This window comes from Henckelia pumila, chromosome 4, assembly GCF_033568475.1.
Source record: "Henckelia pumila isolate YLH828 chromosome 4, ASM3356847v2, whole genome shotgun sequence".
In the NCBI taxonomy this organism is placed as follows: domain Eukaryota; kingdom Viridiplantae; phylum Streptophyta; class Magnoliopsida; order Lamiales; family Gesneriaceae; genus Henckelia; species Henckelia pumila.
Window position 1 is genome coordinate 5,006,800 of NC_133123.1, and position 23,887 is coordinate 5,030,686.

The window sequence follows — 23,887 nt, forward strand, 5'->3', positions numbered from 1 at the left end:
TTTAATGATTTAATTTTAATTTGGTTATGTAAGTTCATATATTTTTATGTATCTCACATGTTTAAATTAATTTTGGACCATTGTATGTGTATCTAACATTAGAATATTATCTTTTTCCTAGTATGAACTCATCCCTTCCATCCTAATCAAATATTTTCCACATAAAAAACATTTTCTTATAAAGATTTCATGGCATGGTTTTTTTTTCCCCAAAAAATTGTTGAAGTAGCATAAATTCCTCGGCCTAGTGGAAAGAGTTTTATTGTGATTAGGGTTCAAGAGAAAGAAAATTTACCGTTAGATGAACTATAAATCATCAACTGTTTTGTGGGTGTTTGGAATTTTGTTTTAAAAAAACTTAAATCGAATATTACGAAGATGGTAATGTATTGAGTAAATCTCATGACGATCTGACGAATATCTGTGAGATAAGTCTACACGATGATCTCAATCCATAGTTGCAGTGAAAAGAAGTATTTTTTATATAAAAAAAGTATAATTTTTTTTGAATAAAGTAGAAGAATTATATCATAAAATTAAACCGTAAAAGACTGACTTGAGTTTGTGACTTTGTGTGATATTTTAACCAATCTTACTCTACCACGTTACTCCAAGAGCAGTGCCCTTGGGGTGACATAGACTTTCCCCTACGAGAAAGTCTATGCTACCCCTTGGGGTGGTGTGGCAATCCGTGATTGATTAAAATTAGTGGGGTCTACGTGGGATCTACTAATTTTAACCAATCATACTCTGCCACGTTACCCCAATCATACTCTGCCACGTTACCCCAAGGGTGACATAGACTTTTCCCAAAAAAAACCGTTGCAATAAATACCTGTTTTTTGTTTATTCGGCTGAAATTGGAAACATGGGCTTCAAAGCCCAAAACCATTGGGTCTAAGAATCTGTTCTGCTAATATTGGCAAATGGCACTTGCCGATGTGGAAACCTAACTGCCAATGCCAATGATTTACTCTCCTCCATTGCTCCACTTCAACCCTCCAGTTAACCCGACCCGAATTCTCACCTCCATCCAGTACTGCGGCCAACCTGTGAGAACCTTACCCGGGTCGGGTATTGCTCCGGCCCGAAACCTCGCGGTCTCTACTCGAGTGCAATCGTTGGTACGCCAGTCTTCTTCTTACAACTTAACGGTTAATGATGAAGATTTTAATGTGGAGCTGGGGCGTTTGCTGGATATTTTGCCGGAGGAGATGCGGCGGAGGGTGGCCGAGCATCCAGAGCGCCGATTTCTGATTGAGGTCGTCATGGACATGGGCCGGAAGCCATTGGCCAGGTTTCCGTCGGGGGATTACGTGTTGTCGGATCACCTGATAACTGCGGAGGATATTCAACGTGCTACTTCACAGGTAACTTGATACTTCTTCTTTTTTCGTTTTATGCTTTTTTGGGTTTTCGGAGATTTTGATTTTTTGTTCTGGTAATCGCATGTCATTGATATATCTTGTGGACTTGACTTTGTTACGGGGGCAGTTCCTTCCCCTGGCTTTTCTTCTTCCTTTTCAGTTTTTACACTGATTTCGTTATTATTGATGTTGAACTTTTATTTTTTCTGGACATGTAGCTCAAGGCAAGAGTGAAGGGTTTTCTTTTCCTTACCACGGAACATATTATCGAAATATTACAGTTTGCTGACGCTGATCTTACTTGTTACAGATTGGTGATTTCGCAGTGGATAATAGAGCAGGCATCAGCAGAACCTTGCACCGCATCAGTGCTATTAGAAATCGGAAAGGAGCCATAATTGGTTTAACTTGCCGAGTTGGTCGTGCAGTGTCAGGAAGTGCTAACTTATTGCGTGATTTAGTCAAGGAGGGTGCTTCCTTGTTACTTATTGGGCCTCCAGGAGTGGGAAAAACGACAATTATCAGGTCAGTACGTCCATCTTCCTCAGAAAGGTTTTTCTTTCCCTTTTAATACATTTAATTTATGTGCATGCAAATCCTTGGATTATCAGATGTTTTAGAACCTGCGTTTATCTCAATTGACTGATTGGAATTAACCATCAAATGGTATATATCTCTCAATGGTGAAGTTCTCAAGCGATCATCTGTGAGTTTCGTTTGCCCGTTCCTTGTGAGCTGTTTAAATTAAATGGATCATGCAGTTAACAGGTAATAATAGAAATGAACATACATGATCACAACAGTTGCTTTCTGCACTGTTGTTGTTGTTTGAAAGTTTATATTTTCTTTCAGAATTCAGACTACTGTAACTTTCTGATTTAAATACATTGCGTTACTTTTGTCGCGTAAGATGATTAGCCTCTTCTGATTCATCTCTTTTTCCGCCCATGCTATACAGCTAGGAAATGGGAAATCTTTTAGAGGCTATCAGTCTTTTGCTTACTTAAGAGCATCTGTACTCGATGTTGATTGTTGGTGATCAGTGATAGGGATCCACGTCATTTTGTTGGTGAACTTTTTCGTTAGTCAGATCAATGACCTTTTTCCAATATTTTATTTTCCTTAAAAGAAAAAACTCTCTGAAGGAAGTGAATCATTGCACTTACTTTCCTCCTCTGACCCTCTTCTTTCTATCCATCTCTTTTTCGGGATTCCTTGTTGGAGGACTAAAATTGGTTTGGATTAAAATAGAATTCACTGAAAACTTTTTTGTTAGAATCGATGTCGTTATTAGGTAGAAATTAGAATGACGGGTCTTTGAAATTCTGCCTCGCACTCCTATTAGATGGAAATTAGGACTGAACTTGGTATAGATTACGAATACAGATAGGTGTAATTAGTTGTCTTTGAAATTCTGCCATTCGCTCTTAAACAATTGTAAAAATTACCAGCCAGTTTATCTATCTGATCCTAAACCAGTGCTTGGGATATTTCCATGTTTCATGGCAGAAAGTATGCTGGCACATGAACTTAATATGCTTGAAGCAAATGCCAAATAGCAACTAATTCAGGAGAAATTTGCATACTAAGAATTTAGTTCAAACATGAAAATTTATGTTTGTTCTGCTCTTGCTTTTAAGGGACGTAGCTCGCATGCTAGCAAATGAGTATAAGAAACGTGTGATGATCGTTGACACCTCGAATGAAATTGGTGGCGATGGAGATATTCCTCATGCCGGAATAGGCAATGCTCGTAGGATGCAAGTGCCACATTCGGATGTGCAACATAAGGTAATGAAATGTATTTTGGTTCTATGGCCTAGGAAACTAACAAGTCTGTTTGAAGAATATTTTTCACCTCGGCGCACTTGAATTTGATTTTGAGAGAAAGGGATATCTTAGGTCTACAAGGACTTTTCATAGACGTGTGTTCTTTCCTGTCTTGTGGTTGTCTAATCATTGATTCATGGACTTGGATTGACACATGCTTTCTTTCTTTCTTGTGGGAAGATGATGAACACACTTGTTTTTGAGAGACATACTGATACAGTTTGCTAATTCATTAGGATGTCAAAATTCTGGATCAAAACTATTTAGCTCAGTTTGTGAAAATTTGATGAAATGTATTATCTCAACTGCCACTTGGATTTTCTTTCAATATAATGTGATTTTAGTAAAATGTAGCAATGAGAGTGCTAAAATTTTCATTTGTTGAATTGTTGTGAGAATTGGAAGCAGAATTGGAAGCATGCGTTTTGGATAAAGCTTGTTTAAATTAAAGGATGAACGGCATCCCAAGCTGACGAGCTTTTATAAGTTTAGAAAACGGGAGCACACTGTAACTGATAACCACATGAATGTAACTGATAACCACATGAATGAATTCATATGCAAAGGCTTTGTTTTCTTCATTCTGCCGTACTCTGCATATCTGTAGAGTTCAAACGTTATATTTTCTAAATGGCAGTTTTCTTGGACACTAAAGTATTTTAGCAGAGATAACATTTGAATATTTCTGTATTTCATAGGTGCTGATAGAAGCTGTTGAAAATCATATGCCCCAAGTAATTGTGATTGATGAAATCGGCACAAAACTTGAAGCTTTGGCTGCAAGTACTATTGCACAACGTGGAATTCAGCTAGTTGCAACTGCTCATGGAGTGACTATTGAAAATTTAGTGATGAATCCTGCTTTGGAGATGCTTGTTGGAGGAGTGCAGGTAATCTCTGATGAACTTGAAGGAAAATATGCCTGTCTTCTGTTGATGCCTATGATTTGGCTACCATCAAGTGGTAGAAACCTGATCAGAATTTCACAGGAAAATATCAGGGACCACAAGAAAATGGGATATCCTGTAGTTTTGTTGTGAATTTCTGTTGACAAATGTAGAATGGTGTTTTAAATGATTTCTGATGGAATCATGGATGGGAATTCCTACTTATTTGTTCATACGGATGTTTGAGGTGATAAGCTAACTAACTATTGAGTATTGACGAATCTGGAATTCGGCTAGTTGCAACTGTTTCTTTTTCCTTCCTATGAGGACACTTCATACGTGTCTGCAGTCCTCCAACCACCATATAATTGAAAAATAAAGTTAATTCCCAACCCACTTTATCAGAAGCTTGTAGAATTTTTGTCTATGCCCACTGCCTTTTGCTATTTTTGTATGCTTACTTTTAGCAAACATGATTGAAAGGCCAGACAATATTGTTGTTGAAAATTATAATTGCATAGTTTTAGATTAGTTTCAGGCACATAGTATGTGTATATACAATGTTGATGAAGTTTGCTTAAGTAGTAATGGATGAGCCAGAGTTACAAAATCTTTCTTTGTTTCGGTACAATGTCACATTATCCCTACTGTTTCCCCAGAGTGTGACGTTAGGAGATGAGGAGGCAAATCGAAGGGGTGTTCAAAAGACTGTGCTGGAGAGAAAAGGACCTTCAACTTTTAGTTGCGGGGTGGAGATAATTTCTAAGACAGAGTTACGAGTCCATTGTAATTTAGAAGCAACAGTAGATGCTATACTTTCAGGTTTTTTTTGGTTTCATTGTTTCAAAAATGTTCATTGTTACTTTTTACATTTTAGGTTTATGGTACCATCTTATATGTGTTGCTATTGCTGTTTTGATTTTATAGGCCGTAATCCTAGGTTCGAGTTTCGGAAGATAAATCTTGGAGATGCAGTTGAATCAGGGTTAATAAATTTTAACTCATCTGAAACACAAGGACAAAGTAGGATTCAACATAAGCCAGATCTGACTGATGTTACACCTTTCTCTGAGGACATGGTCTCAGAAGAGATTTCTGGTGAAGACAAAGATGGTCTCCGTATATTTCTTTATGGGGTAAGAATCATTAAAATTATTGTGTGAAATCCTTGTCATACGTGGAACTTATACTGCGAGCAGCTATTATAGATATCAGAAGCAAGTATGGTTCAAGGTATGAAACAGTTGAAGATAGATGGCAACTTTGAATATACCGACAACATGAGTGAAGCGGATATGTTGATTGCATTACAGTCCAAGTTCAAGAAGAACTCTCGGCTTCAAGCTGCTGCTAGATCTCGAGGCATTCCCACTTATATCTGTAAGGTGGTGATAAAAAAAGAGATTATGTAGTTTTTTCTGTTTTTTTTCTTGCGACACACAACAATGGTTACAGCTGAAACTTAAGTAAAAACCTGATTCTTATCTCAACTCCTGCCATTTTTCTCTGGTAAAGCACTTCTAACTCCTCTCTGTCTTTTGTTTGGATTGTTTGTGATTTTTCTTCTCCTTCTCTTTCTATCTTAGACAAGCTCGTTGGCTCAGCTAACCAAGACAATAGTGTCTTTCATATCTGATTTTGCCGATGGTATTGAAATGTTCGAATCTGAGGCCAAGACAAATGAGTCAGAGAAAATGGACGCTCTGGAGGTAAACTAAATTTCTGTTCCCTGAATTTACCTAGCTACATGCATGTGTTGGTGAATTATGATAAAGCTTGTTTCTGATTGTTATGTTCACAACTGAAGTCTTCTTCTATAAAAGAATTGTTCCTAGGAAATAGGAAAGGATAAGTTTTGGCTTCTACTGAAATTGATATTTGGTGGGTTGAAAATGTGAGTCAAATCCAACAAACCTAAATCAAGTTGGTCGTTTCCTTAAACATCAAGAATTTTATGCAGAAAATCAATCTCGATATGTTTCTAAAAAAGATGACAAATGGTAAGGTAAACTATTCTTTATGGCTCTGACTGGAAATTTAGTTACAGTATGATAGAATAAATTTTAGATATCTGGCAACAATATTCATTGCCTTGTGGATCAGACAATCAGTAATTCAGTATTGTAAAATACCGATGAGCATTCTTTCCTGTAGGTCATAAGGTGTTCAAGTAAAATGATGACTGAAGTTTATATGCATGAGAAGTGACTGGTGCTTTGTGCTGAGTTTTGAAAATATAGAGTACAATAACACATGTTAGCAACACGCACAGGGACAAAAGGGTTTCCTGTGCTATGGCTGTATTAATCATGTACACTTGTAATCTATAAACAATGAAGTTTATTCATTGCACAAGATCACATTTTTTAATGGTCGTAGATGTACCTTTGTTGACTCAGCAATTTGATGATTTCATGTTTAGGAAGCAAGAATCGCAATTGAGCAAGTAGTGATTCCAAAAGGGGAACCTGTAGATCTACTTCCCCGCCCATCAAATATCTTGTTGCTTCAGAAGGATCTTATTCGTAAATTCAAGCTTCCATCAGTAAGAGTTGAATCTGAGACTGGTGTACGGATGCGAATCCTCCCTTTACAAAGTAAAATAGATGATGATATCCCTGAAAGTGAGGATGATGATGATGCTAACGACATTGGGCTGTCACATGGAATACATGATGAAACCAATGGGTCGATCTTCTTTGTTGATAGATTACCGTTCCTCCCTGACTAGAATGAGAGCTGCTTTTGACCCTATCTTTAGATCAAAGCAGAGGACCACAAGAACACAGGTTTGGATTACTTTTGTATGTATCAGCTGGTCTCTTCGGTATTCCAAATCTTTATGGTCCACGTCTCCTTTTTCCGACCATTTTCTGATAAATGACTGTATTTTTCGGCCAGACTCCATTTAACATGCAATTCTTCATTTTTTGCTAACATCTTAAATTGGTTCTTTTCCATTAGTCAGTTTATGAAAATTGTTTCTTATAATTTGAATAGCTTCCTTGCAAACTAAATTTTCAAGCCGCTAAATTCTGTGTATATGTTCCTCTCGAGTTGTTCTGTTATGACTTATGAGTATCCTTCATCAACTCACAAAAATCATGTAATGGTTTGTAAGTTTGACATACTTCACAACCCAAGTCTTTTGAGTTAGTTTCTTGTAGTAGAGGTAAGTTTTACTTGTTATGTTCCAATGAAAATTGACAGTGGAAAGGGTGATACGAGAAAGTTTACATTTTGCAATCTTAATGATGCTTACTATAGTTACGTAATGGGCTGAATTACGACACATACTCATTAAAAAAAACCCGAAAGGATTGTCGGTTTGACCAGTGAGAACAAACATTGCTAGTTTTATAAATCCAGTTTCATTTCAGTTTATGTGTACCGGACTTAAATTGGTATCATCTGCTTCTGAAGACAATTTTAAGTAACTGGATGAGCATAGTATGGCTTGAGCCACACACTACGTAAAGAAATGGAGTACTTTTTCAGTGTTAGTTTGAATGTGCTAAATCTAATCAAGTCTGACTTAAGTTCATTTATTTTATTCTTAGTTGGTGCTCTCATTTGTCTCAATTGAATCATTATGTGGGAGTATTAATTTGTTTGTATCCTAATAGTCAAATCTTTTTAAGGAGTCTAATTGAATGTGTGTATTCAAAAGTAAAGCCAAAGGATAACATTATTATATTTTCTTTGAGAGCTGCATCATTTTATTCATTCTCCATGCTAATTTCATTGAGCTTTGATAATACCTGTATAGACACGAAGAATCAGCTATGGATGCAAGATTTACGATAACAGAGGTTACTTAGTTTTAAAACAGAAATATACACGTGAAATTTGGATTACAGTCCCCGGAAAGCCCTGTTCGCCCGCAACGATGATGGTCATCGTCACTTGAATTAACCATAAGTGATAAAGTTGGGCATTGTTTTTATACCCTTGGGTAATAGTCATTTCTGTGGTGGGGCTGCCACATTACACGGGTTTTTGTGGATTGTATAGGAAGATTGATGCCAACATGGGAGACCAACTCCGCAATCAGTTGAAAATTGTTTAGCCAGAGCCAGCTTCACAATTTTCCTGTTTTTTAAAATTGCGCGCATTCGTACTAGCTTTCCATGTCAACTGTTAGCCCCTTCCCCCAAATGTTCTGTCCCTCGACTAAATTTCCACGGCTCATGAACTTCTCAACGAGTCAAGTTCATCTACATGATTGTTTTGATTATGAAGATTCCTCAACATTGCAATTCTAGATTATGCAGTACCTTGCATTTTCTAGATTCAGTGAGCTTGAACTTTTTTAGGTAAAACCCATCCTCCAGATAGTGTGTGTATATCGTTTCACTTGTAAAAATTTATTTTAGGGTCATGTATTGCTCATCTTTCCAACAGAAATAAAATTTTTAAAAAAATGAATACCATTTAAAGATATTGATTGTCCAAGATTAGTTAAATGGATGTTTGTGGCCTGTAATCAATATTTATATCAATTCCTTTTTAGGTGGTGGGAAAGCAAAGGTCGGCATCACCATTAATATCCGTACGACGCTGAGGTTGCTTGAAATGCCATGTGATTTGTTAAAGATGCACTTTTGGAGACTTATTTCATTTCTTTAGTCACTCTTGTGTATATTGTAAATCTGACGTATTGTTATCATGTGAATATTTAAGTAATGAAACCTTCGTTTGGTTCAATTCCAAGTTGTGGCTGTGATAGGTGCTCGTGGAAAAATTTGTTTGATCGGGTTTTCTTTTCTGAGAACATGGTGAACCCATAAATTTTTGTAATTTTGTTAAGGTTTGGTAGGCTTGACGGCATAGTATATTTTATATTGGACAATTGGTTTACAAATGAAGTAGAATTGTAGAAATAGTAAATTCTATTACTCGTTTCATGTTGTTGCACTTAATAGTAAAAGTGCAAAAGCTTTTTAGAGCACTCATCTTTTGTATCTAAACAAATGACATGAGAGATTGATTAGTTTAATTTTAACATTGTCACCTTAGCTGTCATCCAATATTTATGGTGTGGAACTAATGGGTATTTTTATTAGTTTTTTTTTTTTTTTTTGTCTCTGTTGAACTGCTCCCTTTTGACTCTTGGGACGCCAGGAACCTTTATAAACAATCGGTTTGCTGTAGTGTTATTTATATATGACGCTAGTGTCGAGGGAACTTTTAGCCGTTCCACGTAAATTCCTTTAACTCTGAACTATTTGCCATCTGATTCTGAGTTTGGCCGTCAAAATATGTTTCTTTGTGGTACCACGGGGCACGTGTAACTATCCCTAGGGTCAAGGTCGAAGTAGAACATCTTTGGAAAGAAGGGTATTCCACAAAAAATGAGAAATTAGGAAATGAAGTATCCATATGATATCTGCAAGAATTTGGAAGTGCCTTTCTGAAGTGTTTTGTTCCAATTAGTAGAACTGAAATTGGATGATGTTCACCAATAGATCAAAAGGTAATAGGTGTGTGGATGTAGTGGCCTTTGTTTTTATGTAGTTTACTCACAAAAGCTAATCCTAAGAGAAGCCAAACTTAGGTTAGATTCTCGCCTTTACATGCAACCCTTGGCACATAGAAACAAACACAAGTGAAATCATGACCCTGTAGGATATCTTGGCTTTGGATTATTGCAGAAAGGAAGCTTGGGATTTGAAGCCAATATATAAGCTTCATGACCTCAAGAGCTGCAAGAAGCCAAACAACTCTGACTAGGCATGTTGGTGAAAATTTTGATGGCTGCCATATATCATATTGTTTTATAAGAAGTGTGTACGTAATATTTCCTACTGGCTATACATTCTTTCTCTGTGTTTGGATATACAATTGATAACGAGAGGGTACTCCATATGTGGCTGTCTGACTAGCTAATATTCGTTACATACATGTAGTGAATGATGATGCTCTATATACCATTTGAATTTGATTAGAAATTGACAGTAAACATCAAACTTTGGCATGTCTTAGAGAATGTGCAGAAGAATAGTTTTGAGCTTGTTGGAGTCGGAGTTGAGGAGATATGGAGATGTAAAGGTTTAAATTTTTGTACAAGTTTTGAAAAACTGAACTTTGATACACTTCACGTTTGAATCAGAAATGTTCCATCCACCTGACTAGAGCGCAAATGCTTTTTATTTTTGGAAGGCAAATCTTACTTGGAAGTATATTAGGTGGATGCTTGAATCTCATCACATGATATATTGCCCTTTGAATGGACTCATCCTACCAAAGCTGGTGTCCCTAGAATCATTTATTTCAATTTCTAACCTAACTTCATCTATATGCTGTATTGATTTAAGTGTTGGTCTTCAGTACGACGGTCTTACAAATCTATATTCGTGAGATATGTTGTCCGAATCTATATTTGAAGCATAAAAATGTGATACTTTTAACATAAAAAATAATATTTTTCTCGAGTCTTGTCGAAGAAAAAATCTGTCAAACAAAATTAATATATAAAACGATTTCATAAAAGTTTTTGTGTTGATTTAAATGTCGTATGTTCATGCATGACATTTCTAATCACATTCCACGGCCTCGGATTCCACACATTTCTCATCTCTGTGATGATAGTCAAGAATGAAACCATCGGTAAACCTCAAATCTCTAAGGTTGTGTTTGAAAACAAGAATTTGAAGTTATGGATGTCAAATTCATTTGATTGTTTGGATGAATTTATAGTGGATGGATTTGATATACATCAATTACTAATCCGTGTAGAGGCAATGATAATTATGATGAGTTAGAAATGCATTCAGAATACTGTCATTTCAAATACATTCTTCAAATCTCTTGTCAAATCAAATCCTCTCATCAAAACGCAATACGCAATATTCGCCGCACAAAAACTCAATGATTTCACATATCTTTCTCTCAATATGACCTTTTTCGTTTTTCTTTTCAGTGCATATTTATATATGAACCAGGCCCGGGCACATGCTGCACCGGATGAAGCGTGTGGGTCCCGTACCCAATGAAGGGCAAATGCTGCACCGGGTGAAGCACACTCGGTGTAGCATAGCCCCAGCCTATGAACCACATCAGCATAATTATCTTAAACGAGATCAAAAATGTTTTTCAATCCATCCATTTTTGTGTTTTCACAGTAGGCAACGTGTACGTGATTGGGTTTTGTTCACCGGGAATACATTGTGGAGAAGGAAATCAAACAACCTTTAATCCCCGTCGGCGATTGAATATATATATCCATATTTTGAGGTTAAAGACTTTTAAATATAATCCTAATGGGAAAGTTGCTTGCCATCATTATTTATAGATATACATAATCTCCACTATAATTGCCCTATTTGCCCCCCTATAACTAAAATATATTATCGTTTGTGATCATATGAACTCTATATAAACCAACTCCTCATGCCTTAACATTTCTACCTTCACACACTAGATTCTCTATACTTCATTCTTTCAGTCAGTGCCTCGAGCCATTTGTTTGATGCATGTCACATTGATGGCCAGTTTAAAATTGTTGGTGTGTTTGATGTTGGTCGCATTTTCAATCGTCTGCGAGTCGCGCTCTCTTCGTCCATCCGTCCCCCACCGGAAGGGGCAGTCATTGCTCCGGAGTGGGCAAGAGATCATTAAAGCGAGATTGGAGAGAATTGATAGTGCTGAGAATTTGTACGAAACTAATCGGATTAGTCCTGGTGGACCTGACCCTAAACATCATTAATTAGCAGTGCAAATGCACATGCGCAAGGGAAAGTATTTTGTGTGATTTTAATTTTATCGAGTAAAAAAAAAAAGTAGAGTTTAAAGTCTTGTTGTATGGAGGAGGAGATGTTGGAACTTTGAAGAGTCTTTGTTTATGCTTATGTTTTGATTAATTTTCACTCGTTACTTTTGTTTTCGTGAGTGTTTATTTCTTTTAACGGAAATATTTAATATTTCGGTGTAGTTACTTGTTTTTTTATTTTTTATTTTAGTCGGTCAACTTTTCAAATATTGACATTAATATGATAACTTATGAATTTCGATTATTTTGGTCTCTTTAACATGAGAATTTCGATTTTCGCCTAAAATCGTTAATTAAGTGGTGGCTAAAGCACATTTTAGAATTATATATATGATGGTTGAATTTTTCTCGTGGAATACAAATAACTTGTAAAGTTTGTTTGACTTTTTTTTATATATATATTAAGTTGGTTTCAATAAATTGACTTCCATTCAATATCAACTTCAAATTTTCGGACACATCAGATTTAGTCACCAAATTAAAATTAAACATTTCGACGATAAATGGACCAAAATTCAGAAGTTCTTCAATCAAAACCAAAAATATAAAAATCGGTTAACCAATATAAAAAAGGACAAGTTACTAGACTGAAAAAGTTATTTTCCCTTTAATTAATGCATGTAGTGTGCGATTGCGACCTAATATTGCATCGAGTGAATTCTTTACATATAAAGTTTCTCCTGTTGTACACATTTCTTTTAGATTTAGGGAAAAAAGATTAAAAAATAAAAAAATAAAAAAAAACAAGCGACAACTCCAACTATTAAATCATCATTTCTTGGGACACTATTTTATCCACGCGGCATAATAGGTGATATTTCTGCATGCAAGGGTTAAACGGGAAAACCATTAGATGAGTTCCGCATATATTTTTTCGAGCATTATTTTATGAGACAGTTTCATACGAAAAACGGGTCAGTCTTATTCATATTTATAATAATAAATAATATTTTTGACATAACATGTAATAATTTTTAATGGATAATCCATATAAGAGATTCGTTTAAAAAAATTACTTTTAAGACCATTTCATAAGAGTTTTTGTCATATTTTTATTGAAAATCTTTTTTTTAATCATCCATGCTTTTTATTTTTTTAGATTCAATAGTTGAAATTGTCACACTAATCATATGAAATCCACTCTATTTGTATTTTTTAAAAAAATGGGTTTTCATGCAAGGTTATGACGGACGTAATTTACACATTGGAGTAAGAAACCTTATGAATAAAATCATATATTAATCTTCTAGTGTGTTGATATCCTAATAGAGATAACCCGGGGCTTTCGATGAGCCGATGGTCCAGGGTACCCGAAAGGTCCCGAACGACCGGGTAATCAAGGGAGTCCGGGAAAAACCCGGAAACCGGGTACACGCAAACAAGCTCCCGGGAGACGAGAGGAGGAAAGGGTTAAGTGGGGCCAGACTTTTTATTTTAAGGGTCAGGAAGTTGCCACGTTTACCTTGAGTGTATCAGGCTCTTATTACGGATCAAATCATTGCTAATCACGTTTCAACGGTATGAGTTCTCCCGAAAGTTACGGAGTGTCTAATCACATGTGGTAACTGTCACATCGCATTAAAGACTGTCAGTTAGCCCATATCATGTAATCATTAATAACCCAAGCCGACGTGTATAAATATCAGGCTCCTGCGCATGGACAAGGTACGTTATTATCACCTATCACTATTCTCTCTCACACACTCACTTTCTCTAAAAATTATTAAGCCCACTCCATACATCTTAACCTGACTTAAGATCGGAGTGGCGACGCCGGAAACCCTTCCGGCTCCCCCACTTACGAGTTTCTTTGTTTCCTAGCGTGTAGATCGCATCCAAGGCGGGACAAATGAGCTTGCTGGAATTTCACCCGAGTACTCTGCCCATCACCCGTAAACCCATTTTATGATAATCGCATCAAATACTATCTAGATGATATTTATATAATTAAGCTCATTAATTTACTAAAATTAACATTTACCCCATTTTTTTAGCAAAAAAGAAATTTTCATCATCCATAAATTTCGATCCAAATCAACTCAACTATGAAATAGACTTCGTTTTAATTTTTTTTACCAGATTTACTTGCTTATTTATCGTTCACGGTGCATCCCTACTCAATAGAAAATAAATCCCCTCTTCATTTTACTTCGATGGAAAATCCAAAAGACTATACATGTCTCAGTGATATGAAAATCTATTTCGAAACGTGACGGATGCATAAGAATTTTTGTTATGTAGGACCTTTTACTTTAAAATTTGTCACATCAATATCTTTCATTGGGTCATGCAGCCAATAATTATGACCATGAGGATTTAGAATGTCAAATTTTAAAAAACGAAATAAAAAAAGGTCTCCAGAATACACACAGTTTTTGTCTTGGTTAATTTTGGATCACAGTATTTGAATTCAGCAATACCATAAATCAAATTTCCTTTCCTCTCCAATTAGATTGGGCTTGGATTGATGGATTCAAGCTGTAGATTGCAATTCAATTGACTTGTTTAGATTTACAAAATTGAAATGAATTTCACAGTCTGTCCATATCAAGTTGGGCAATTTCAATAATAGATGTGTTGAATTTCAAATTCAACCAAAAAGATCGCCATTTAAACTGCGTCCCTCAAATCCTTTCTCGACTCAAGTCCATTAATCCAAGCATAACAATACTAGCATAACCTATATTAGTCACGAGTAAAGAATATGGGGATGATTCAATGAATTTTCAAACAATGTAGAAATTAAGCGAGCAGCAAAACCCGCTGCAATTATTTCACTTTCAAAGTCTTACTAACTAGTAATCTCGATCAACAGCAGCATAATTTAAGACTCTACAGCAAAACCGTCACTCAGTCAGTTGCATGGACTGTATCATTTTTATTCAAAGTAATGCCTTTAGCCTAATTCAAGTAAAGGTATGATAACACCTCTGCGTAGCAAGAAACACTTGAAGAGGATACAAAATAGGCAAACGACTCAAAATTGTGATAACATCTTGGTAATAGGATGGAGTTTGGCCAGCTGCCGTTTAACTGTCACGAACAAATGCAATACCTTTTTCAATTGAACTTTTCAGTTCAGACTTGAGAGCTTCTAGACCTTGTTGCTCATAATCAGATAGTGGACCCAAACCCAAAACTTCCTCAACACCGTTCTTCCCGAGTCTCACCTGTTAATGAAATTATCAAAATTAAACAACCCTCAAGATTTATTTGGCATTTCCATTTGGCTTTGAATAACATACTACTCAGCAACCACGAGTTGCTTCAATTTTCAATAACAAACTTGAATAGACCAATACAGAACAGGGAAATAAATTGGTTTGAATTTTCTCAACTTCAAGCGACAGATAAGAAGAAATAAGAACACCCTAACTTTTTCGCTCACCTTGGATGCAAAGAAAGGTAGCTCAGTCACAGTTGATTGTACAAAAGAACATTCCACAACATCTGGGACTCCATTGAGCCCCTTCAAGCAAGCATCGGCAAATATGGCCCCAGCATAACTGCAAAAGAAAAAATGCATCTGTCACAGAATTTTGTTCAAATAGAGTTAGTCTCCATGACATGTGAGTGAATTACACACATCACCTATTACAGTTTTATCGGACAGACATGAGCCAGGCTATAACAGGCATCATTTAACTCCTACCATTAAATTTTCAGGTTCGTTCAGATAAGGTGATGAAATTATAATAAATTCTTTAATCAAAGCATAAAATATATGGACTTTACTAGGCATTAAGGAATTGATTAATCAAAATCCCGGGTAATTAAATCAGAGAACATTAGGTTAAAATGCAACACACTTACATTCCGGATTGCTGGCATAAGATTATGAGTTATGTATCAACCACCCTCCCCAATCAAGATAAGCTACTAAAAAACCAAAACAGAGGCCTTAGCTCGTCTCCCGTTGCTAGACCACTTAATACCCACAAGCACATAGATTTCATACTTATTTCAGGTTGTATTAGTAATTAGATGACTTTAATATTCAAATTAAACTTACCAATTCTAAGCGCCTGATGTATCATCACCCGAGGAAACATTTAAAGTTCAAATTTCTGCTTGTTATTAAAGCAACAAAAAACATCAACAAACAGCAGGCTAAAGCACATTACTTACGCCATTGACAGAGTGGCTGAACCTTTTCCAGCCTTGGCCTCAACAACTTCAGTCCCACCATCTTGTGTTCGTTTTGTTAGAGCTTCAATGACTTCATGCGACAAATTTGCTTTTGGTGTTGCCTGTTTTAAAACAACAGAGACATGGCATGCATTAATGAATTCCATATCTGGAAAAAATAATTGCATAAATTGGAAGAAGAAAAAATCCAGCGCAAATGCAATACTTGTGAAAACAAGGGAAGAATGGTAACTCCAGCATGACCGCCAACGACAGGTACATTCACACCTGTCATTAAAGAGAAGAAGTTCCTAAATTGCAACTTACAGATGAATATCACAACTTAAAGCAAGCAAATGCCAGCTTGCCATACCTGCCACATTGGCATTGGCTTTTCCGGCATAGAATGTCTTGGCTCTCACCACATCGAGGGTAGTCACACCAAACAGCTTCTTCTCATCATATACTCCCTTGCTCTTGAATACCTCCGCAGCAATTGGGACGGTGGAGTTCACAGGGTTGCTAATCATATTGATAAGAGCCTGAAGTTTCAACAAACCCATGCTTATTATTCTCACAATTTTGTAGATCAGTAGCAAAGAAAATTCATTCTAAAATTAGATAAACTGCAAAGAAAAGATGCAATTAAAGTCGTGGATTACATTGGGGCTGTACTTCGCAATGGCCTCACAAAGAGATTTGACAATCCCAGCGTTAATCTTGAAGAGGTCATCACGGGTCATGCCAGGTTTTCTGGGTACACCAGCTGGAATAATGACTATGTCCGAACCCTCAAGAGCCTGCCCTAGCTGCTCGTCTGACGCATACCCAACAACCTACACAGACAAGCAACAACAGAAATCTGATATACAGTTAAAATATTTGAGGCAATGAGAAAACAAAGTGAACAAAGCAGGTGGTAGGCACACGAAAAAACAATGCTGTCGCCACAATTCTACAGACAAACTAACAATCAACAGAATCCTCTCTAACTATATGAATATCATTGACATTCAAATTTGTGTTTGAGATAAGAGAAGCAAGAAAATCAGATTAAGATCTTGGCAATCACTTTTTCATATTTCCCATTCCCATAATAATAGACCGGGAAGCAAGAAGTTACATGTATCAGCTTCTGTTCACGGAGTCGGAGAGAACGCAAGGATCCCACTTTTCATAAAATTAGTTTTCCTATAAAATGCAACCACCACAACCACCATATCGTGGGGAAAAGGGCAAGCTTTTAAAAGTCCAAAATAGTCAAGCTCACAAGTAGTTAAGCAGACACCAATACAGCTAAACAATAACAAAGGGGGAAACATATCATGCGACCAAACTAAATCAAAGACATGGATCCAAACCGACAAATTAAAATTGAAAGCAAACAAAGCAGAAAAGAAGCTCAAAAAACCTAACGACAAAAAGAGCAAACAACAGAATTAAAAAAATGAGAAAATAATAATTTCAGAATAAAAGCGAAACAGATCCCTAGAACCTCAGATCTGGAGTTAATATGGCTGACATCAGCGGCGACGCCAGGAGTCCCCGCGATATCGTAGAGAGCGAGCTTAGACACAAGAGGATTCAACTTCATCAAAAGTGATAGCGGCTGCCCGATCCCGCCTGCGGCTCCCAAAATGGTAACCTTCCGCTCCGGCGCCGACTCCGATGAGAAGCAGCGTCGCAATACATGCGAGGCAGCGACTGTAGAGGTGCTGCTGTTCCTCCTTAGCGCAGATCTCAACATGGCGGCCTTCATTTCTTCTTGTTGAAAGGCGAAATCTGACCGTCTGCGAAACTGTAATAGCTATAGACTATAGTGAGGTATACTGTATAAATAATAAATAATAAAATAAACAAAAGGGGGTATTTATTTTTATTTTTATTTTTATTTTATGAAGAAAATAGAACTCGTCAAATTCGAGGCGCCTGGCCACCCATTTTCCACCTTTATTTTTAATTTACGTTTTTTTTTTTGCTCTCTCTTTTTTATTTGTGCTTTTCTTTTGTTAATGTTAATATATATGCATATGTTTAAATAATAACAGGGAAAATAAAATAATTAGGACGGCAAATTCAATAATTTTTAATGAATTTTGTTTTTTACCTTAACATTTTGATTGGTAAGCAGACAAATGTTATTGGAAAAACAGACACAAAATTTGATTTTTTTTTAATTATATATTATTCAACAATGAAAACTTTTTTTGAACAATATATTTCGTGTATAAACAAATGTTTTGTTTACAAACACATTAGATGAACTCCAAATCCAATTATCACCGAACAAAAATACAAATCACATGATAAATTCAAGGAAATAGTGTGGCTAGTGGAGAGACCCTTTATGGTCGACACAAGATTCTCATTGTCGAAATTTTTTTTTAAAAAAAAAATATTTTACTTTAATTTTAATAATCAAAATGCTGGAAATTAGTTTTATATTCGTTTATTATTTATTATAAATAGAGCGGAAGATGATGATTTTTAAGCAGCCGATTAAAAATAGTGAACAATTCGAGCAGAAGAAGTTGATCAACGAAGAATCGAATATGACACGAGTGGTGACTAGTGGATATTCATTCTGTAATGCATCAGTATCTTGGACCACTGGTTCGCATTTAAAACTTGTCACCGATTTTATATACCATTTCCATCTTCTGTTCACCCCCATAAAGACATTGGGGCCAAGGCATATATGACTAAATATGAGGCCATAAACTTGAGAGGGCCGGACACAAGAAACCTACACTCTCAGATGGGAGGCATCACAAAATTATCAATCAACTCACAGTTACCTGTAGATTGGAACATAACACAATATCTTCTGCAAAAAAGTGACATATTTGCAAATCAAACAGTCGTGTGTATTAACAAAAATGAAGTAGTGGAAAGCAAAGCCTACAAAGCTCTCTCTATTCATAAATGTCTTGTGGCATTAGAGAGCTGGGGTGGTGACCAACTCTTGGATATTGCTCGTGTCTTTAACACGATACTTAAACGTCTGTCGGAGCTTGAAACAGAATAATATATAACTTTTAACCGATTTATCCGGTACAACTAAAATCTTGATTGACTGACCTTGAGATGTCAATAAGAGAAATGTGCAGCGCTTACTAATGCAACCCCTTTTCCCTGTCCGGGAAATTTATGGTTTTCAATTTTCTTTGCGTTGCAGCAAACTCATAAAACTGAATACACACCGTTTTAGTTATGACGAAGAATTCAATCCAACAGCAGGTCTAGTAAACTGAATGCCTCGCGGCACACATAATAAGGTGCATTGTGTAGCTCCCGTTTTCAGGAGTTCTGGGATCCATGATTTTTCAGTAGGCAACAAGTTGTTTGTGTGCTAATGAACAGAGACCGTGGCTTGCCCCTGTTGAGTTTTCTTCACCCATTCCAGAATACTGCCACAGTCCTCTCTCGTGATGAAATGTCTTCACACATGCAAGAACACATTTAGATCAACAAAGCTGTAACACTAGTAATTCTTGGATTCTTCATTCTTAGCAGCTTTATTTGAAAATAAGACGTACAAGACATCCTGAAAAAAAATACCTATTTTTGGTGCGATAAGCTTTTAAATCCTGGACTTCCCGATGATTTGAAACATCCTTTTTCATGCTAAGAGATCGAGGTACGTTAAGTTTCCCATTTTGTACATGATAAGCATCACAGATGAAGCTGAGCACATTTTCCTGCGACCATTGCTCATTTTGTAAAAAAACATTCTTAAGCCAACAGCAATTAGTAACATGTTTAACACAGTTCTAGGTGCCATTCTAGAGCTGTAGATTTGCATGCAGATCTCTAATATTGTTGAGCCCGATTCCGAAATTTTGGCACAACCAAGACCGTAAAGAACATTGGGGACAATTTACACTAATATGATTAATATCTTCTTCCTGATGGATCAAATTTTAAGCACTGCAACTAAAGATTGACATTTAATCTAAAACTAAATAATATTGATGTACAAGCTCTGATAGCAAATTAATAGCAAAACAAGTGTAAAATATATAAGATAACAGGATTTAGAATGAATATGTCCAACCATCTCTTTTATAATGACAGAAATATCTAAGGTAAAAACAACTCAGTACTCACCATGGGTTGTGCGGCATCAATCCACTGGTATATGGGTTCGTTCCGGAACCATGTCAATTGTCTTTTAGCAAAATTTCTGCAAATTAATAATATTCACAATGAAATGAGATGCAAGGATTCGAACAATGACTTTCAAAATTTCACTCATTCAAATTAAACAAAATTCTACACTCAGCTACAAATTTAGGTAGAATTAGATGATTCTGAAGGCTCACCAACCCCATCATTTTGCATGCCCCAGAAACTCAACAAAAGAATTTCAAGCTACTGACCACAACATGCGGTAAATGGTGAACAAGCGAAAATTTCTAGTAAATAATTTTTTGTGCTGGTAACTTCACCGGTAAAGAGTAATTATTAATCCTTTCTCTTCGTCAATGTTTGAATAAATAAAATAGTTGTATTGCATCACCAATAACATTTTCATATATACAAGACACAGTCAAATAAGGAATATAATTTTGTTCATATACCTCCAATGGTTCACAACGAATTTCTTAAACATGTTGACAAAAGGTTTAAAATTAGGTCTGTTCAAATTTATGAAAGAATAATATTAAAGCGGCTAAATTCTAAAGATGAGCCCCACCACAGGTTAATCGGCTAAAAATTAAAGTCAAGAATGAATTACTATGTGTGCCAAACATATCACTGAATTTTACAAAAGAACAACCAAACCTTCATTGGAGTGAAAAATTACCTAGATGCCTTTTGAAATTCAGATAAAAAAGTGTAGAAGTATCTAGAAGAACTCCAGCCCCCTTGTTCTCTGCATGCTAGCAGATACTCCATAGCCTGAAAAATTGAATAATAGACAATTAAAATATTTTAGCTTCCTTTTAGTGAATTCCAAGATCATAAAACTACATTCTGAAACTTAATATATTAAACCAGACCAAATAAAACATACTTGTCGATAACCTATAGCTCGAGTTGCAGAATTTGAATTTGGCATAAGGCCCAAGTCAAGAAGCCACTGTGCCTCGGTCAAAATTCCACCATCTGCCATGGCAAAAGGCCAAAACAAATATGTATCATTTCATTGCAAATATCTAAAACAGAGAAACGAGAAGATAATAAAAACATTATCAGACATGTTATTCTTTACCTGAAAGCATATCTTCACACCGGAAATCAATAGATTGATAGAGATCCAGCCTATTGGTTGAAAGGAAAAAACATATGAAATCAAAGTCCAAGTCCTTCGATTTACTATCGTGAAGTTCATCAGTCGAAGAGTTTATCTCAAGTGCTTCCACTTCATTTGATTCAAACTTCTCCTTGAAAGAATTATAGGGCAATGGAAAGGCTGACGGAGATGCACCGCTTAACTAAAATATGAAAAAATGTCACTGAGACTCTTGTGTGTATCAAGGTTCAGAAATAGTTGTGCACCATCATGGTGGAAATGAAGGAGCGAAACTGAAATTCTAAAGTATCTATAATGAAGGAGCGATAACTGAAATTCTAAAATATCTCTGTTTTATTATGAACAAAGCAAAAGGCAATATTATAAACATGAAACAAAGGTATCGTCATGCCCGAATAAAACATACAAAGTAGCTCAGGTCAGCCCTACCTTGAGTATTTCAAGTCTGCGACGTAATCGATACCAATCATTTGCAGCTAAAGATTGAACATCTGGATCACCTGCTTTAACCACCAACCGCACGGCAGCATCCCAATCACCATCCCTTTGTAATCCTGAAAGTTCTGAATGTACTTCAGAGGCGATCTCAGGAGAGGCTTTCGGAACATTTGGTTTTCCATATATGAACCTTACAAATCGGGAATGAATGATGTCTCTTCAATATTGTACAAGTCAGTTTTTACAGGAATCTCAGAATCACATCAAGATAAGCATGGACGATATCACCAATCACTGTTGAATACTGTCACCAATAACAAAGAAACAAATGGTAACCAGTACACAGAAACATTGGACATACCATCTCAAGTACAACCCTGTACCGCCTGAAACTATTGGAACACGGCCTTTACTGAGAATTTCTTCTGTTATTTGCCTTGCATCCTCATAAAATTGTCCAACAGAATAATCTGGAAGTTGAAAGAACACTCTGTCAAAGATATAAGGAAAGTATCCATGGGTAGAATTGGAGCCATATGTAATTATAAATCTGTTTCCCCTAAGTAACAAAAGTATATTAAATAATATAGAGCTAGATTAAAGAGAATTCGGGATAGAATCAAAATGTCAGTTACAAGCTCCAGTTGGAGTTTGAATTAACAGTGCCTTCTAGGTGTATATCCTTATAATGGGATCCAAAGAAAAAAAATGCCAAAGGAAAACAAAAGAATCGCATAATACTAAAAATATGTTTACTATTGGGGATATATTCCGCTAATGTGATTCTGCCGGACCAAAAGGTTTGCACGGATGAAGAATGTTTTGCTTTGCAAAATTAAGTGCAAATATTGGCATGTCTCTAATTTCAGTTCTGCATGGATAATAGACTACTCCACGACGTTTTGTAGCTTCTTATATGATTTGCTCCAGATATATAAGCATGAAAGCAACTATCGTAAATTTGTAAACTATAAAATGCATAGAAGCTTGCCAATTTTGTCTATTGCAGTCTGCAGAAAAAAATGGTTGCTATTTAAGGAGCATGAGTGAGCTGCAATCACAAAAAGCAACAGAATACTTTCTCACGGACATATATCAAGTGTGACACGTAATCAAGCAACTATTACCTTCAGACGGGTGCAATACGTCAATCAAATGATGTGGCACTTCCTGAAAAATACGTGAAGATTTCAGTATACCTATTAACAGCAAACTAAAGTCTACAGGGTGCATAAGACTATGAGCATGCATTGCTCAGTATGAAGCTCATTTTTCTGCTTTGGCGAATGGTTAATGTGGTTCTAAGCTGTAAAAGGTTACTTTTGCATTCAGTAAACCTGGTCTTTTGCCGTTTATATAAGCCCGGCTAATACCTAAGTGAATAGAATAGCATTGTCGTAGCAAATAGCAATCTTGAAAGCATGAAAAACAATGTCGAGCCACAATTATCAGAAATTTAAGCGAAAAGAACGACAACATTGAAATCGAAAGCTATACCCGTCTTTCACTAATTGAAGGTTTCGCTGAACCTATATCCAGACCTCTATACACCTGTTGCACATAACCACCATAACAACTTCTTCTCATCGAAAACAAAATGAAAATCCATCACATTGAATGAATTTTTCGGTGTCATCATAATATGTACGGAACAAAGAAAAACCTGGACAGAGTCGGCGCTGATGATTTCTCCATTGAGTCGCTTGGCAAGTTCCAGCGAAAGCCGGCTTTTTCCGGCTCCGGTTGGACCAGATATTACTATTACTTTCTGCCGCGGTCGTTTCTCCGTTTGAGCATCCGACGAACAATGGACAGTACAGTGCCTCCTGAGGTGGCGGCTGCGGAAACTAACAATGGAAGGTTGCCCGGTGGGGAAGAGGAGAGGCGGCTCCGCCACAAAAGGCAGGCGGAGGGAACTTACTCGGAGGCCCCCGACTCTTAATCCACCAATCATTTTCGTAAATATATAAATCTGCGAAGGAGGAGTTTCGTTCTACGCTTCTACACATATATACTACTAATCTGCTTCTCTAGAAAATCTCCCTTGATATGAATTTTTTTATTCAAAAAATAAAATTTTCCCACATTCAAAAAATAATAATAATTATTTTATCCATCCCTTATTTTTTAAGCATATTATCTATTATACAAAATATATTTGTCTGTATGGAATAATGGAAGTCATAATTTCCTTAAAAAAAATGAA

General features: G+C 36.2%; 3 protein-coding genes across 4 annotated transcripts; 1 reads left to right on the forward strand and 2 right to left on the reverse strand.

Moving 5' to 3' along the window:
• Positions 1 to 921: 921 nt before the first annotated feature.
• Positions 922 to 8,791, forward strand: LOC140864075 (protein SEEDLING PLASTID DEVELOPMENT 1-like). 2 transcript variants are annotated; one of them, XM_073267986.1, is made up of 10 exons: positions 922 to 1,370; positions 1,678 to 1,892; positions 3,008 to 3,158; positions 3,896 to 4,087; positions 4,744 to 4,906; positions 5,012 to 5,220; positions 5,293 to 5,469; positions 5,671 to 5,793; positions 6,507 to 6,873; positions 8,598 to 8,791. In XM_073267986.1, the coding sequence occupies exons 1-9, from the start codon at positions 960 to 962 to the stop codon at positions 6,813 to 6,815; spliced, it is 1,950 nt and encodes a 649-aa protein (XP_073124087.1). In that variant the 5' UTR covers positions 922 to 959; the 3' UTR covers positions 6,816 to 6,873; positions 8,598 to 8,791. The 2 variants fall into 2 exon arrangements, with proteins under 2 accessions (XP_073124087.1, XP_073124088.1); XM_073267987.1 differs by lacking the exon at positions 8,598 to 8,791 and having other exon boundaries at positions 5,293 to 5,464; positions 6,507 to 6,645.
• A 5,800-nt stretch (positions 8,792 to 14,591) lies between these two features.
• LOC140894696 (malate dehydrogenase, mitochondrial) lies at positions 14,592 to 17,800 on the reverse strand. Its single transcript, XM_073303270.1, has 7 exons — positions 17,479 to 17,800; positions 16,646 to 16,819; positions 16,357 to 16,525; positions 16,210 to 16,271; positions 15,984 to 16,105; positions 15,244 to 15,361; positions 14,592 to 15,025 (listed from the first exon to the last, which is right to left on the reverse strand). Exons 1-7 carry the CDS (start codon positions 17,740 to 17,742, stop codon positions 14,885 to 14,887), a joined length of 1,050 nt encoding a protein of 349 aa, XP_073159371.1. The 5' UTR covers positions 17,743 to 17,800; the 3' UTR covers positions 14,592 to 14,884.
• A 911-nt stretch (positions 17,801 to 18,711) lies between these two features.
• Positions 18,712 to 23,713, reverse strand: LOC140894617 (tRNA dimethylallyltransferase 9). The gene is made up of 11 exons (XM_073303176.1): positions 23,345 to 23,713; positions 23,179 to 23,232; positions 22,809 to 22,851; positions 22,043 to 22,151; positions 21,673 to 21,871; positions 21,202 to 21,424; positions 21,004 to 21,095; positions 20,794 to 20,888; positions 20,094 to 20,169; positions 19,545 to 19,684; positions 18,712 to 19,423 (listed from the first exon to the last, which is right to left on the reverse strand). The coding sequence occupies exons 1-11, from the start codon at positions 23,633 to 23,635 to the stop codon at positions 19,336 to 19,338; spliced, it is 1,410 nt and encodes a 469-aa protein (XP_073159277.1). The 5' UTR covers positions 23,636 to 23,713; the 3' UTR covers positions 18,712 to 19,335.
• Positions 23,714 to 23,887: the final 174 nt, after the last annotated feature.

What these genes read in the sequence shown, in the direction of transcription:
- LOC140864075 (XM_073267986.1), top strand. Translation starts at nt 960, where the DNA reads ATGCCAATGATTTACTCTCCTCCATTGCTCCACTTCAACCCTCCAGTT. An exon ending in TTCAACGTGCTACTTCACAG is followed by an intron (nt 1,371 to 1,677) that starts GTAACTTGATAC and finishes TACTTGTTACAG; the next exon opens with ATTGGTGATTTCGCAGTGGA. An exon ending in GGAAAAACGACAATTATCAG is followed by an intron (nt 1,893 to 3,007) that starts GTCAGTACGTCC and finishes CTTGCTTTTAAG; the next exon opens with GGACGTAGCTCGCATGCTAG.
- LOC140894696 (XM_073303270.1), bottom strand. Translation starts at nt 17,742, where the DNA reads ATGAAGGCCGCCATGTTGAGATCTGCGCTAAGGAGGAACAGCAGCACC. An exon ending in AGCCAATGCCAATGTGGCAG is followed by an intron (nt 16,272 to 16,356) that starts GTATGGCAAGCT and finishes CTTTAATGACAG; the next exon opens with GTGTGAATGTACCTGTCGTT. An exon ending in TTCTTCCCTTGTTTTCACAA is followed by an intron (nt 16,106 to 16,209) that starts GTATTGCATTTG and finishes GTTTTAAAACAG; the next exon opens with GCAACACCAAAAGCAAATTT.
- LOC140894617 (XM_073303176.1), bottom strand. Translation starts at nt 23,635, where the DNA reads ATGATTGGTGGATTAAGAGTCGGGGGCCTCCGAGTAAGTTCCCTCCGC. An exon ending in TCAGCGCCGACTCTGTCCAG is followed by an intron (nt 23,233 to 23,344) that starts GTTTTTCTTTGT and finishes TATGTGCAACAG; the next exon opens with GTGTATAGAGGTCTGGATAT. An exon ending in GCTTATCGCACCAAAAATAG is followed by an intron (nt 19,424 to 19,544) that starts GTATTTTTTTTC and finishes GCATGTGTGAAG; the next exon opens with ACATTTCATCACGAGAGAGG.